This window comes from Eleginops maclovinus, chromosome 5, assembly GCF_036324505.1.
Source record: "Eleginops maclovinus isolate JMC-PN-2008 ecotype Puerto Natales chromosome 5, JC_Emac_rtc_rv5, whole genome shotgun sequence".
Classification (NCBI taxonomy): domain Eukaryota; kingdom Metazoa; phylum Chordata; class Actinopteri; order Perciformes; family Eleginopidae; genus Eleginops; species Eleginops maclovinus.
The window spans coordinates 5,657,331-5,674,263 of NC_086353.1; the positions used below are offsets into that span (position 1 = coordinate 5,657,331).

At 40.8% G+C, this 16,933-nt stretch overlaps 1 protein-coding gene and 1 long non-coding RNA gene across 5 annotated transcripts in view; one reads left to right on the forward strand and one right to left on the reverse strand.

Annotated features, from left to right (window-relative positions):
- Positions 1–16,933, reverse strand: part of fam13a (family with sequence similarity 13 member A) — a 48,698-nt gene that overhangs the window by 5,961 nt on the left and 25,804 nt on the right. For 2 of the 4 annotated variants that reach the window (XM_063883970.1, XM_063883972.1), the window contains exons 10-18: positions 14,191–14,232; positions 13,879–14,073; positions 12,651–12,849; positions 11,267–11,314; positions 10,193–10,251; positions 9,855–9,894; positions 4,559–4,712; positions 311–527; positions 84–225 (exon numbers count right to left, since the gene is read on the reverse strand). In XM_063883970.1, coding sequence (XP_063740040.1) covers positions 84–225; positions 311–527; positions 4,559–4,712; positions 9,855–9,894; positions 10,193–10,251; positions 11,267–11,314; positions 12,651–12,849; positions 13,879–14,073; positions 14,191–14,232 — 1,096 coding nt within the window. Of the gene's footprint in view, positions 1–83; positions 226–310; positions 528–2,193; positions 2,260–4,558; positions 4,713–9,854; positions 9,895–10,192; positions 10,252–11,266; positions 11,315–12,650; positions 12,850–13,878; positions 14,074–14,190; positions 14,233–16,933 lie in introns of all 4 variants that reach the window. The other 2 variants (XM_063883968.1, XM_063883971.1) reach the window with 2 other exon arrangements.
- Positions 8,417–14,037, forward strand: LOC134864751 (uncharacterized). Its single transcript, XR_010165868.1, has 3 exons — positions 8,417–8,503; positions 8,860–9,030; positions 13,902–14,037. It is a non-coding gene; the product is annotated as an uncharacterized LOC134864751 (long non-coding RNA).

Here is a 16,933-nt window from a genome sequence, read left to right on the forward strand (position 1 = left end):
ACAGTGTTTATAGTTTGTAAATTTGAGTCAGATTTGATTGTATTCAATGTGATAAATGAAATTCATATTAATCCTGTACTTACCCTGTATTTTCTTTCCTCTTCAAACTTCTCCTCGTATCTGTGGATCTTCTTCCTCAGCACATGGATCCTTTTTGAGAGCTGGGCGGATGTCAACTCCTCTTTGTCATCGTCGCAGGACCCAAGAGAGGAACTCCGTCTGCGACTGGAGGGACACAAAAGTGTTGTTCATTTCACTGACACTCCTTCCTGCTTGTCATAAAACATTAAAACAATATTTGAGTGTTTACCTGACAAATGAGTGTGCGTTGGGTGGTGAGGGAGGCACTTCAGTGTCGTCCAGGTACTGCTGGCTGTGTCCGTAGGCGTAGAAGCGCGGTGACAGCATCGGGTCGCTGTCCTCCTCCACAAGCTGCCGGATCAAACGTCCCCCGGCGTGAGGGGACAGTCGAGCTTCCTCGCGGTCCATGCTCTCCCTCTGCAGTGGCGAATATGCCGGTACTGGTTCTGAGAAACACAGAAGCAAACATACTTTGTGTTTGATTATTTTTTTAACACCATGCAAACAAAGGACAGGTTAGTCTGGGATTGTTTCAATGTGATGCATGCTTGCAAGCAGACGGACAGGAAGCTTGTCTTAGTACAGTTAAAGCGGACTCATCTGTAGCTTCTGCATATTAAACCATCATCCTATCATACCCTTTATGATTTTTAAACAACTTTAAGAATTAAAGAGCTACAACTAAAAAAAGGAATGGCCGTTTAATTAAATGGGGAATTATTGGCAGTTGACCAAGAGTGGAGAATGGAAAGTTATTTAAATATCTTTTATCAAGAAGAAAAATGGAAAAATCCAAACAAGCTGAAGGCAGGAAATGTTTGACATTTGTTTGTAAGAGTGACAAATGGGGTTTAAAAATGAAACCTGCATTTTAAAGTTAAATACAATATGGTAAAATTGTTTTAAGAAAGTCAAACAATATGCTATTTTTCCAGAGATCAGCACGTTTTCTCTTCAAATGTTATTTCTCTCACTGCTAATGTTTCTGGGATGTTCTCAGGCGATGTAAAAGTCACTGGACATGATGAAGATTTTCTGTCGAACAGGAAACTTCCTCTGGGGTTCGACTGTCACAGATGTTGTTTTGCAACTTCGGTTCAGAACACCCCCCTCCCTCCCTCTAACTGTTCGTCCCCCTGGTTAACAGTCTCCGCTCTGGTAATAATTATGTCGGGTGAAAATAGCTATGCAGATACCCCTGACAATTCCCCGGGCTATAAATAATGCCTGGTTCTCTGTGGGATAATGCCAGGGCGCGACCCCTGTAGAGAGTTCCAGTGTTGAGTTTTAGTTTCCACTCTGCATGCTGAGAGATAAACCTGGTGAGTGCCCAAGCATGTGAGCATGAGAACAAGACTAGACAGAGAAATATCAGAGTCAACTGTTATAGTTAGAGGGGAAATCTCTATGGAAACTCTGGGAAACATGAAACTCAGCAGGAACAATAACATAGACTTCATGGAAAAGGCGAGACCTGTAACATCAGGAGTCAGGAGACTTGAGATATATGGAGGACTTGTTCACAGGGAGATGAGATGGAGGGAGAGAAAACACGCTCTGAAGAAAACCAACCGTCAGAGTAAACACTCAGAGTGTCAGAAAGCACACGTGAAAATATGCACGCCCAGTCTGAAACTGCACAAGCATATTTTTCTTATCCGGGGTAAGTTGGGCCGTACGATTTGGACTTAGCTCAAATTCCAGCTTTGGTCCCGCGGGTCCTCCTGTAGTTTTTGGTACGTGCAGTTTATCAGGTAGTACCTCATGTTTGTGCTCGCTCACAGCAGCAGGTGAAACACAATGCTGAATGTCCTCCTCTTTGACATCTATTATCTAGCTCAGAGTGCAGAGCAGTTCAGCCGGCCACTGAGGCCGCATGGCATTTGAAATTAATCCTTTAAATCAACCGCTCGCTGATGGTTTAGGATTAACTACACTAATGAAACAAACGACATGCCAGTAGCCATTTCCCTAAAGGTTGCTGTGTGTGTGTTAGACACTTGGCCACAATGTTCCAGATCATTCAAGCATGTTGCCATGCAGTATAAAAGGTCACTCCGACAGCTCTTGCTATGTTATTACCTACTGACCGTGAGGCGACACAACACTTACCATCACAACAACTCTGATGAAAAATGGTTTTGAAATCAAGGAAAGGAGTGTTAAAGAATGGAGAACCTAGAGGACAGAAGAAGAGAAGAAGGGAGAGAAAAGTAAAGAATAAGATGAAGGAATGCAAGCAAAGAAACATAAGTATGAAATGACCAGCATGCATCCTTCTTGCTGCAGTGCATTTGGGAAATCAAAGTTTGTCCCTGAACCTTAAGTCACGAGACATATGAACTACAGAATCTTGTCTCTTCCTGTTGAAGATGCCCGTTGATGTCTTTCCATCCTTGCTGGCAGACGGACAAGGACACGGCAAATATCAGGTCTCTACGTCGGGACCTGGCACAAAGTGTACTGGGACAAAGGCCTAATGCCCTCATCTGCCGGCAAGCCCATTTGTACAGTATTACACCTTCTGTGCAATATGCACACATCCCCAAACAGTGCTTGCTGCCATTATGCAGCTTTATAAACTGCTTATTCAGCTTGGCTAGTTTCGCCAGAACATAAATCCCTCTTTTGGCACTCTTCGTGAAGAATAAACATGCCAGCTACACCGAAAAAAACTCACAACTTCAACTTTGCACACTGCATTCAGACAATCGTTTGTGCTTTGCCTTCTCTCATGCTTCAAGGGACCTGATCAGTTTGTCTCTCGTGAACCTAAAAGACACTGTAAGATAAAAGCGGCCTGACACACCCAATCATGCGGCTCCCTGTGGAGTCCTCGTTGTCATGAACTCAGTTATTCATCAGGACAGAATGTACACGAATAAGATTTATTAGGAGGCACAAACACAACAGGCTGTGATCTAATAGATCACTCTTTCTAGTTTCAGTGTAAAAAACAGCCATCTGGATTTTACATTTCCTGAACAAACCGTACAAAACTATCCTCGGCTACATTCTCCCTCCAGCAAATTGCATTCCAATGACAAACAAACACAATCAGAGAATGAAAATGAGAGAGAATCCAACCAACACCACACCTTTATACAGAATAAATCAACGGCTCTCTTGGCAGAGGCACAATATTGAAGTTCTTGAAAAAAAAATTCCTCGTGCAGAAAATTCTGCACAGCAACAATAACAACCCCTCACAGTTGTTTTTCAGATTTCACATATGGCCACTAGAGAGCTCCACAAAGCATGCAATGGTCTTCTAATTCTCCAAACACGAGGCTGCTGAAGTTGCGGATGTATTGTATGGAACAGTTGTGCTCTCCAGTGCCACATAAACCAGGAAATGGTGTTGGTCGGAATGAAGACCCACATTTACAGTGGAAACATGTCAAAACACGACTCAACATGTCCCTTATCTGGATGTAACAGCAGAAGTCAACCTGTTGTGTGCAGTTTTACTTAATTCCTTGCTTTCACTGCTCCGATACCTCCACCCACCTCCGCTGTGTCGCAACGTCCTAACAAAACAATCACACTGTCAGTGCCCTGCGATTGTGCATGATTTCCTTTCTGCACAAACACCATGCCCACTGTGTAAACAAACACCTAAAAAACAAACTTAGGAGGAGGAGGAGGAATAACGCAATGCTGAAGACTAATATAGACCAATTCTGCATAAAAAAGCACACATAATTGGAAATATTTTAAAAGTTGTTTAAATGCCTTTCAAACTTGATCTTTTGCAAAGCTGCCATTGAATGCACATCCCTTCCACTATTAGTGCAATAACAGAGCTTACAGTCACAAACTGACTTTTTCAATGGAGCACAAATCTGAAAAATATAACCCCGATCAATAAATGCTATGACTGCAAGCCAACTTCCTACTGGTACAGTGTTATCACAGATCCAACTCCAATTTAATTATTGATTTCTGACTGGGAACCACAGCAGCAGTGTAGTCTTGCAGGAATTGCCTAGTATCATTTATATCCTGCTAGATAACACTGCTATCTATGTATCTAAAAACACAGCAGGAGCTCTAAACTTAGCTAAACCAAGAGATGAAAACAAAATGTGAGGTTCCCATGTGGCCTAATTTAAAAGCAACCGAACAACAGACTGTCTGCCGTCCTGCTTAGCTGACCAGCCGGCCAAACGAGTCTGTCTCCAGTGAGTGATTCTTTGCCAGATATAGGTGGCTAGAGAACTTAAGAGGATCTTGTTCAATTAAATCCAGCAGTAGACGCAGAAAGAGATGCAGGAGGAGGAGGAGGAGGAGGAGGAGGTGTGCAGCTGCTGCCCAGACACCCATGTGCAGAGCTGGGTGGAGGGCATGAAGCACATTTCTTAAGCCATGTTTGTGTGAAAAGGTGTGTATTCCAGATAGTATTTACAGACAAAGTGTTGCATGCAAGAGAACAACCTAAGCATTAAAACAGCCGTTTGAAGGCTCCTAGCTTTACCTCCCCAGTTGTTTTCTTCAGTGAGTGCTGTCAGGTCCAGCCGGGGAACGTCCTCGCAGCTCTCGCAGTCCGGGTCCGAGGCTCGCACCTCTCCGCCGCCGACCCTCCCCGTGTCACAAGTGACGGGCGACTCCTGGATCTTCATCCTTAACGTCTGCACAACCATGAGAGAACAAGAAAAGAGTGCTCAACGACGATGCCCAGCCCGTGAACACACTCTTTAAGTTGAGCAGCACACTCCCACAGGCTGGCCCTGCCCTAAGAGAGGGGCTGCTCTCTGCTCCTGATTGGCTGCCTCTGCTGCCAAAACATCCGCCCATCTGTCTCAGGCTGTGTGTATAGGCAGCAGGAGTGGATTGGCTCCTCCCCCCCCCCCACACTGGAATCCCTCACCCCTCCCTCTCTCCCCCTCCGTTACTTGTTCCCTCTCTTATTTTTCTCTCTCCACAGTAGTCCTCGGTGCTTTCTCTCTTTCCTGACATGCATATATTCCCCACCCTAGTGCCGCTCTGGACATGTTTGTCTCACAGCAGCAAGACCAGAAGGGAGGGGTGGGTTTGGGTGTTAGTGAAAAAGAAAGGGAGAGAGGGAGGGAGGAGGAGTTGGAGGTGAGGACAGAAAAAAACAAACAGATTGTGAGCCTGCACACGTAGGCTGACGGGGATTTTTTTTCTCTCTATGTCTCTCTGCAGACAAACATCCAGCTTGAAGCACACATGAAACATGCAGTCTCCTCTGACACCTCATTACTTCCCCTATTTCCTCACACTGTTTACCCATCATACCCTAGAGTTGACCTCTCTCTGCTTCCACCTCAAACTTTCCCAAAGATTCAAGATTCAATGGGTTTATTGTCATATGCACAGTAGCTACAGTTCAGACATGGCAATGACAATCTTAAGTCCCAGGCTCCTCCAACAATGCAACATGAATATATATGGACATAAAACTCATTTAAAAAACAATAAAAGAAGGGCAAGAAAAGTACACTTTACTTTGGTTTTTCTCCATTAAGAGATGTGTAATAAAACTGTAATGCAATGTAAATTATTTGGGGAAACAACATGCTCAGCGGGTCATGTTTTTAGAACGTGTCCAGGCTTCACTTAACACTAAGCCCATGAGGTCCCATTTCCTCTATCTGGGCGTGGGACCAAGCTATTTTTAGGAAAAGACAGACCAAGACACACACACCGAATACTAGACATCATTAATGCCACAGACAGTTTACAGGAAGGGTTGCACTTGAATCTCGTTACAAAAGCTCGTTTTGTTAATGATACTAAGTTGTTGTTGTTGTTGTTGTTGGCAGGTTAATGTGAGATTACAGTGCCACAGCACAATTAGTCTCAGGTATGTGTGTGTGTGCGTGTGTGTTCTTGTGCTGAAGCGAGACAAAAACAGTGAGTTATCACGTCCCCTCAGCTGTTACATGTGAAGAAAGTTCATGTGACGGGAAATCACAGAGGATACAGAGTGGCATTAGTGCCCGGCGAACGTGCAACACGGGAAATTTCCCGTAAGTAGCTTTTACGTCACTGTTTTTAAATCACCAACCCCCCCCCCCCCCCAGCACCTCTGTGAATTAGGACATGCTGCACCAGTTCACTCAACATTCAAGATCTACGAGCTCATATTCCTCTACTAACATTTAGACAGTGATGTTCACCTCAGTAACAAGTGTATTTTGTGATCGGCTTACAAGTAGAACGCTTCATTCACTCAGACCACATTCATGAGTGGTTTGTGCTCTATGGCTACAATATTTTAACATTGTTTACATGATTATGTCGCGGGCAACATTTAAGGACTACCTACCCAACTGATGTCCCTTGGGCAGGATTTAATAAATGTTCAGTTGCTGGATTTGTGCACAACGGTTTATGTGTTTTTAAACAGAAGTATGTAAGGTTGTGATATTACTATCATACTTTTGTGAATGTGTTAGTCTTTCTTCCGGTTTTCCAATTAGTTGTTAAAACCACGGTTTCCAAAATCAATCATTAACTTTTTTTGTACAGCTCCGGAAAAAAGAGACAGATTCAGCATTATCAGTTTCTCCGGTTTTACTATTTATTGGTATCTCTTTGAGTTAAATGATTATGATTTGTATTTTTATTGTATTCTATGAACGACTGACAACATTTCTCTGTGTTGGAATTCAACAGACACTGGAATGGCTGCCATACATGTAGAGATATAGATTTAAGAAAACGTTGGAGTGGTCTCTTGTTTTTTTCCGGAGCTGTATAAGGTGGTGCATTGTGGGAGGAGCTCGGGACCTAAGATTTTGATTGCCATAACTACATTGTAGCTACTGTTCACATTACAATGAAACCCTTGAAAAATCCCACTCAAGTAGATATGGGGATTTCTGATCCTTTATTGATTCGTTTTGTCTTTATTTTTGGCAAATATTATTTGGGGTTGCCTGGAAAGCACCTTTTTCTTTTGTTGCATTGTTGGTCTGATTACTGACATATTAGTTCACATCCTGTCTGGTTGTGTAGATTTAAGAGAAGGGGTTTAATGAAAGAGTGTTTAGAGCACATGTCACGTATCCATATCTGGGGTTCCTAAACCTAAACAATCTCAACTATTCAATTGTTGGATGAAACTCTGGATGGCACCCCAATAACTTAAGGTCATCCACTACAGAAGAGTGTTTAAAGTAACTGCTTTGATGCTTATTAGGGCCTTTTTAATAATTAATCAAGAGCAGTTCAGATTGAAAATGTTACGCATGCAGTTTCACAGGTATTTAAAGAAGCGTTAACATCATGTCAGTCTGTTGTCAAGTTTGTTCTTCGTTATAAAGTTTGTGATAAAAGAACAACGTGTTAATTAGCAGCTTTGTTCTAAACTCGTTGCTTGTTAAGTAGTGCACTTAGAGGGACTCCTTATCAAGTGCTCCCATCAGCCAATTAAAGTACGGACTCATTAGACTTTGAAACAGAAGGGTCTCCTGGGTTAGTGTTATGTAATGTTACGAGTCTCAGAGGTGAGAGATGTTGATACTGAATAACAAGAAGTCACATGAAACATCTACAATTTAACAACTGCGTCTCAGACTTCAAAGGGGACAAACGTTTCTTCAGCGAGATGCACCTTTTCCTTTTATATGCAAATTACTAATTACAACAGGCACATTTAAGACTTGATGGGCAGTTCATTGTTTTAACTGATTAATCAGTCCCTAGAATCAGGCATCAATAGAGAGAGTATAATGGTAACCTACTTCAAGATGTTCTGAGTAACACTGGGGATTAACAGGAGCGCAGATGTTACAGCTCAGCGTGATCCTGCTGTCTTTGAATATAATTCAGATGTATGTGCTCGCACGCACGCACGCACACACGCACACACGCACACACACACACCACGCTGCTCCCAGGAACATCCTCCACTGTGCTTACTGAAACACACTCAGACTACTATTACATCATCATGAGATGTCCAGCTGGTGCAATAGAGGGGTGAGATAGACAGAGCCATCGAGTGTGTGTGTGTGTGTGTGTATGTGTGTGTGTGTGTGTATTGGGGGGTGATTAGACAATGTTTAAGCTGTGTTTTGAGAGCCAACACACACAGTGTACAAACAAGAGTGGAATTGAATGTGCGTTTTGCTGAGATTGCACACAGACAAGCATTTAACCTTGGACACAGATGCACACACACACACACACGCACGCAAACCGACACAAACACACACACGCACGCAAAGGAACACACACACGCACGCAAAGGAACACACACACACACACACACACACACACACACACACACACACATACACCCTGTGGAGGGTTTGGCTTGATATAAGCTCCCTGGCTGATAGCATTTTATTCTCTTTGCTCTCTCAAACACACATTTCTCAACCAACCTTTAAAAAAGATCTGAAGCGACATACTAAGACACGCAACACGACAACGTACTGAGACGAGGGTTTGTGTGTTTCCGAAATAAAACTGAGGAAGTGTTTGTCCTTCAATTATAAAATAATGTTGAAAAATTCAAAATATATTTAGTTTTGATTGTTTCTGAAAGTTATTGATCAACTGTTTGGTTTGAAAAACATCAGAATTGTTTACATGCAATTTGCACTAAAACAAAGAACAGAAAAGCAGCAACATTTGGGAAGATGCAAGCAATAAATGTTTTGATGACATTTGATTATGATTCACTGAACATTAAAAAGATGTTCTGAAACATTACATATTTACATTTTCTGTTGATCTACAAAAAAAAATGTTCGGCTCTTTCCATGTTACTAAGGAACTTTTTTTGGCCTGCTTGTTTAGGTGTTAACCGAGCCCCAGATGGCTGCTCTGTGGCACAGTGTGGTGAAGGTGGCAGAGCTGCAGCCTGAGCTGCTACTAAAATCCATCTGGGCTGCTTGGAAAAGCAGCGCTGCGTGATTCTATTCAGTGGTCCTCGACAACATTAAGACTGGAGATGATCAGATGAAGAAGGTGACCTTTTCTTTTTAATCACACTGACAGCAACAACAAATGTATAAAGAGTTTCTACAATGTTGTTAACAGCTGGCTGAGGAACGGCTGTATGTTTGTGTAAGTGGGAAAGTCCCATATTTTCTAAAATAGAAGTGAAGTTGTATGTTTCTGTGAAACTGCTATAGAGTTTCAGTTCGACAAATCAGGAGTGATAAGTGTCATAGAACAATGATGAGTAAGAGACACACAACTATTGTGAAGGTTAATATCACACCAGTCAAAACAAACATTAGTAATAAGAGCTATTCTCGTTTGCCACTGCTTTTCTGTTTGGTTAAGGAGTATTTATTGGTGCATGGCATTGCACTGCAACTGCGCTCAATACTTTTATTGTTTAATTTCAACATATCTATTTTTGACTAAGCCTACAAGGTATTAGTTGATTTTGTAGAAATGACACCTGTATTTCAGTGCAAATACCAAATATTTTATATATTTTAAGGAGTATTAGTTTCATTTCTTCTCTATTAAAGAAGCTCTTACGTTCTAATGTTAAATGTGGACTAACTGAAAGCAGAACTTAGCCCAAACAGCACAGTCTAATACTTGCGAAATTATCATCTAAATCAGGAACCGTTTAAAAAACAAAGGACAAGTCTGAGCAAGTATTTGATGCATTTGGATCTTGGCCATTTTTGAAACTTATGAAATGATGAATTTCAATATCAAACCGTTCCTTTTCTTGCACGTAGCAGAAGAAGAATGAGTAGAGCTAGACGAAAAAATGCAACCCAACAGACAGAGGGACTCTCATAGGAAAGGAAGTGTGAACTTGAACCTACCTTTGGAGAAGAACAGACATCTTTCCTTGAAATTTCATAGCTGAAAAATCAAAAGAAGCTTTGAGTGATCACACCAGCTTATTTAAAATCAACTCAAGATAGTTTACCTTACATATCTTACATATATGTGCTGCCTGCGTTTATCAGATAAAGTGTAGGCTATAAAAATGACAGTATGCCTAACAGATTGCTTAAATTAACAGACAGAGCTGTTAATGGCAGCCAGTAGCTTATCACTCAAACCAGTTTATAGGAAAAGGTGGTGGGAAAGGAGGATTCAGCATGTGTTGACTTTATAGTTCCGAAAAAATATCAACATAAAGTTTTAAAAAGCTCACCTTTCCTGAAATGTCTCCATGTGGTTTTCTCCGAGTCTCTCACGAACACATTCCATGCACTGGAAAAAGACGTTTCAAACATTAACTACATCAGCTGATTTTGTGACCAGTTTTACCACCAAAACAGCACTGTGAAAATAAAGGGGAAACATTTTCTTATAGTATAAGTACTATTTATGTGCAGGGATTAATCAGAATGAACAGCCCTTATATAACAACTAAAACAAATGGACATCATTTAGTTAATTTTATTCATAAAAATAGAAATCAAAAGGAACTAAACACACCGTAATGATTGTATCGTGCAGTGTTTCTGTACAATGGAAACACCTGTGAAGCTTGCAGAGCTCCTGATTACCCTCAGTGGCTCTTGACCTAAAAACCCTACATTCACAGAGACAGCTGTTCACACCGACAGATACTCAGACCCTCAATAACATCCAACCTCTGATGTGAGCAACTCAGCGCCACAGGCGCCCAACCAATCACAATTGTGGGAGCTCCTACATATAGGCCGTAAGTGTGTCAAGGCATCGAGTGTCTGTACTCTTATGTAAAGGCGTGAGGTTGCAGTTGAGCGTGACAGCGTAAACTGAATTGATGTGTTTACAACAGTCAGCTGAATTTTACATTCGCACACATCGTTTAGGAGGCAAGTGGGAATAATAATCCTACTTGCTTTCATTCAGCTGCAGTGTAAGACGAGTCCGTGGGCAGACGGTCGTGTTACTGAAGCTACATGTTTCACACCCTATGACTGCTTTCACACCCTCCTCTTATTGACTGTGTGACACCACTGTAGGGTCTGACTCACTGCATCTGGGTCTGCTGGCGAGAGAGCTGAGCAAGTGTTTCATTATCATCCAGGTACGCTTTACCTGGACGCTGGTACGGCATGAGATGTATTAAGACTTCACCAGTTATCATTGGTTAATATACAGATTTTCTACTGTTTATCGCTGACTATCCTATTGTTTTATTAAATGTCAGAACGTTTTTAAATGCAATTGATTGTCAGACTAATAATCAAAACCCCAGAGATATGTATTGAAAATTAAGTAATGAAATACTCACATTTAAGAAACTGGAATCACAGAACATATTAAATGTTTTTCTTGAAAACTGAATATTTGAATAAAATACAAAAAAAAGGTCATTTCGGCTCACAGACTATTTCAATAACCAAACCAATCATTTGAACTCGAGTATGTAGAAAAAACAATTTCTTAGTTTTAATAAAATAAATATTACAAGTAAAATAAATGTTTATCCCTATTCGTTTAGAAAAGAGCCCATACTTAAATATGACAAACGATAACTTTATCCTAATAATATATAGTGTAGGATGAACATCATTTTGTTTTAAAACCTTCCGATTTTTTAGAGATAAAGTCAATAAATCTACATATAAGTGGGTTTCAGAGCTTGGAGGCTTCTGATATTCTGTGCAAAGGACACATTTCAGGTCCAAAATACAAAATATGTTTTTTTTTTACATTGCAATTTTGATATACATCGTCATTTTGTTCAAATTCAAATCAGAAACTCTTCATAGACTAAATATCCTGATGGTCTGTTTAAAATAATAAAATGAAGGTACTTAAACAAATCGATTCACAGTTAATTTAAATCTGTATACGTTTTCTTACAACGGCTACAATTATCTAATACAACTTGAGGTCGGCCGAAACGGTAGAGCAACGTCTCTATCTGTTCATAAATATCTCGTGGCATCAGCCTACCCTAGCCGAAGCTGCTACAGGATGGAAACTCAAGACAATAAAGCCTTCAGAGGCTTCCAAAGTAACTCAATATATATAAAAATACGGAGCACTCAACATGTTTTTGTTTCTCTATCCGCATGACAACAGTTGAGAAGCGGCTCTCTGGTGCGTCATCTTCTTTGATGGATAAAAGCTACGGCCAATTGCGCTCTCATAAAGCGGCCATTACATCTGCACTGCTTCTGGAAAAAGTGGTTCACAATTGATGCTGCAAATAACATGCCACTGTTCAATGAGAATGGCAGGGACCCATTAGGCAGCTGCATCTTGCTTCCTGTCATCTTCCAACTCGCCGCTGTCCGCATTTAGCAATTCTTGTAAACTGCAACCAATAATTATTTGGAGTGAGTCAGTAATGAGGCAGAAAGGGAGGTTGACCCGAATGCTTCATCAACCAATATGCAACACAGGTGCATTTCAGGAGCAGATCTATGGTGGTGATTATCAATGTTGTCACTGTTCACTCACTTTAAGAATTCACTGCCATCTAAAGTAGCCATGATAGTGCTTCAAACCACTAAAAGAAACATGCTTTCTTGTGGTTGTCTAGTGACCTACACCCAAGACTGACCTCCAATAATAGTGGGAGAAAAGATTAAAACAACACAAAAGAGAGATGCTGCTAAGATGGGGAAAAACCAAACAGAAGAGATGAGGAGAAAATGATGACTCACTGCGTGGGCGTCCTGGTTGTCGGTGAGCTGCACCAGCGTCGGGCTGTGTTTCCACTTCCTGGGTTTGGGGGTTCGCTCAGTGTGAGCGCTCTGGCCTCCCTGTGAGTTCACGCTGCTGCCCGTGTCCTCACTAACACTGCCAGTGATGCTCCCTGCACTCAACGGGATGTTTTCCTTTTCTGCTAGGCTGGACGCCGCTCTGCTCTCAGACAGAATAGAAGTCAGTTAGGAAATGAGACATCTGCTTTCCATCTCACTCTCTCTGTTGCACACTTTGGTCTGTCTTTATCAGCTTGACATCGGGTGAAATGCTTCGAGAAAATAAAAGCCATCGTCATCCTGATTACTATTTAACATGTGCTGTTTAGCTTTAGTGCTAATTCTATTTACTGTCAAGGTACCGTCCACGCTCTTATTGACTTTTTCTGACGTCTTGGGACAAATGCATTGCTCTTATCCATGTCTCACTGATTCCTCAGACTTCTCCATCAACAAGGATTAGCCTCTCACTGCAAAGACTCCAGTTATTATGACTGTGCTATGTCTCAGTGGACGAGCTTATGTTTACCAAAAACACAAACTGGAAGTAGTAGTACCGCAGCAGCCAGTCACTGAGAGCAGGTCGAAGTACGGCATATTATTTTTGCTTTACCGGGACATTCATATTACAAATATTCATCTTAGAAGTTTTCTGTTGCAATACCAATATTTCAACCTGTTCTCCACCTTTTATTTATGGTAGGATTGGGTGTCTTCTCCTGTTATTGCTAAATCACTTGCTGTCCAACTTTAGTGAATGGCACAATAGTGAGTAAAATAACAATAACTAAAACCATAAAAGCAATATCAAATTGCAATGAATGGCATGTGCACATAATAAAAGTTGTAAGATAAATGTATACAAATAAATAGTAGATATTAAAATCCTTCATATTAAAACCAATGGGAGAAACCGTAGGTACATTTTAATGTATGATATGCTGTGCCCAGTCATGGGGTTAATGTAACGCTTCAGCTGGTGAGGGGTACGTTGAATGGTTCTGTTGTTTCGAGTGGTTCAGTAAAAAAAACAAATATGAAGGAAAACTGTTTTGTATATATATGTTTCCAAAATCCAAATATTTCAGATGTTCTACGTCCGTCACTGAAAATAGAAAGACAAACCCCAACTAATCCAACGCTGGTACCATCATCAACTAACGTCAAGACGATGATGGACAAATTGTACCTGTTTATCTCTTTGTGTCTCAGCCCCTCCTCCTGCTGCTCTCTGTGATGTCGACGTCTCTGACGGGCAGTCGGTGTCTCCCTTGGAGAGGATGGATGCGGGGTTAACTCACCGCCCTCTGAACTTTGATCCTCTACAGGGGGAACATTGAAGAGGTGCTGCTCCACTGCTGAACGGATCGTCCTGTCCAGAATACTGAAGGCAACAAAAAAAGTGAATAAATTGCAACATTATTGTCAAATCAAAGTCTTACAATCATAAATGAATAAATGAGTTAATTAAAAAACAACCACAGTTATTATGTTGACTTACTTCACCACATGTGGTCTGCAGTGGACAGGAGAGAGATGGTTACTGAATGAAAAACAAGAAGGGAAGGTGAGCTACAGAAACAGGTGGTCACAACAGGTCACTGAGCAACGCTGAAAATCCCCCAGGCTCTGGTTCTGGCCCTAGGTGATCAAGGCATCTAGTGTGCATGAGCGAGTGTTAACTTCAGCTGTGTTTGCAGCATAAGTAGGTCCTCAGAGAGCAAAGTGACAGGCTTCTATGACTACCGGTAAGTCTAACAATAGCATACATGGTCAAAACTCCTGATTTATCACAGCACCAAGTGGAGGACTATGAAGCAAATGATAGGTGGTTAGAGTAGGTGTAGAGGGGTATATCTTAATTAAAATATATATACATTTAGATATGGAAAGATCTTCAACTTGAATTACATTTCAGAGTGTGACGGCAGCATCAAACAAGTAATAACATGTTATGTAACATTTAAGTTTGTCATTGAAGACTCATCTGGGCTACCATAAGAGCTGTGTATGTATGGTGCTACTATGGTGATACACTGGATAAGGTTAAATGTACTACGATATGTTGCAATGATGTAAGCTAGTTGGTATATTTTGCGAAGTTAATAATCACATTTTAAGAAAAACTCAAAAGTATTCATAGTATAAAGAACACAACACTATATGCATAAAATAAGAAATAAAGAGTTCACTTTTCTATGTCTAAGAATGGGATCTTCATTTGCATTTCTCACAGTCCCTGTAACATTCAACATCTTAGCAACTAACGGACCTCAGTTAAGCTTTTCCCGGAGTACAGCTAAGTCATCATGTACAGGGGTGACCCGAAAGAATCTTCCATAAACAATGGTGTTGACAGTCATAGCACAACTTTCCAGAGTGAGGTGCAAAGATAAGAGGAAGAGATACAAATGGAGCGTTCGCACACTGTGAGGTGACTGTGGTAGACATGCAATGTCATTATCTATTCAACAGCATTATGCAAGACATGGTAGAGAACCATGTCATGAACAGATGATCCCTTTGATGAGCTCAACTGATTTAAATAATCCTTAGGGTTAAAATATTTGTATTTTTAACATCTGTGCCCATGAGTAGAAAAATCCTTTACAGTTCAGTTTAATTTATTCAGACAGAGGAGGATGAAAGTTAAGGCTCACAGTTGCTTTGGACTAAATTGAATTGCAAGAAAAACATTAGCCCACTGCCTAATAATAGACTTGGCACTCAACGCAACAGGTTAAAGCAACAGAAAACTGTTTAATGGCTTACTGATGTTGACTTAACCTTACAACTTAATGCTTGCAAATGTCAAAGACATGAATTCATCAAGTGCAGTGGACACAATAAAGCCTGGCATGTGGAGATCCGTCCTTAATGTTTGAGGACCGTCCACCAAGCTGCAATCGGCTATTTAAAAGTGACGAGAAGGACAATTATATAACTGGCATTTGTGCCAGATAGAGATGGTTATCAGACATTGGGAAATGTACCATGCCCTATGCTGCAATGGTACTGAAACTGACACTGAGTCAAAGGCAGTAGTTCTCAAACCTTTTTGTTTTGTGACCCTTAAAAAAGAACTGTGTACTTACAACTCCTTAGTCCAGATTATACAATACTGACAACCGTTGTGAGCAATGAAGGGAATTTAGCTTCCCTGTTACTTCTGTTATTTACAATTATTTGACAGTGGCAAATTTAGCAATATTTCATGAGAAAAGAGAACTCAAACAATTGTATACCCATTCTTCTTTTGAATTTTCTAATCCCTCATCTTTGGGCCCTAAGGAGAACAGCCCCCCTTTTAAGGGTGGGGTATAAGACAACAGAATTTGTAGTATAAGTTTTCATACCGAGATGAACTGGCTCAATTCCTTGAATTTGTCCACATAATAGGCAGAAACAGTCATTGGCAAATGGACTTTTGTACCCTCAAAACAGTTTCTCTCTTGAATACAACTGAATGGGACAAGAATGAAGTCTTATTACAAAAAGTCCTTATATGGTGTTTTGGCTGTAAATATTTAGAAATACACAAACTCTGTTCAGCTCAGATCTTCTACCATATCGGTTCTTGATGCAAAAAATAAGCTTTCTTATACATTTGCTTGAGCTGAATTAAGATGTTGATTACCTTAACAGCCTAGTGGGGCAGTTTGTTAGTGTCAAATGTGAAATATTTGGTAACCAAATATCTTGAGGAAGCCATCGTCGTTCTAAATAGTCCATGGCTGGCACAGTATAGACAAGGTGGGGCAATTCAGCAAATTACCAAAGTTACATTACTGGATGGAGAGAACGTTGTACCACCAACTTAGTTATAAATAAAGATGCAGCAGAGTGCAACCACTCTGGAATGAGAGAGGACTGGCTCTGACTGGTAATAACGAGCGCCTGAGTCACAAACTACTGGAAAAAGAGACCAGGAAGCCATGGAGAAAAGTAATTGAGAAACACAGCAAGGATATCACCTCCAGACTTAGCCAAGCCAACAATGCTTTCTTAAACACATATAGTAAATATAAAATAATACTACAAACAAGAGTCAGTTGTTTTATCAGGAACTGATCAGCTGGAGAGCTTTACAACACATGAGTAATTTCATTCCCAAGCTGTAAAAACTTTATGAGAGTTATGAGTTATTTTACTCAAACACCTCCAGAGTCATTCCCTGCCTTTTTAGTGTCATTCTTTAACTATCAAATGAGTGTTTGATTTTAAAACAGACTTGCTACTGGTTG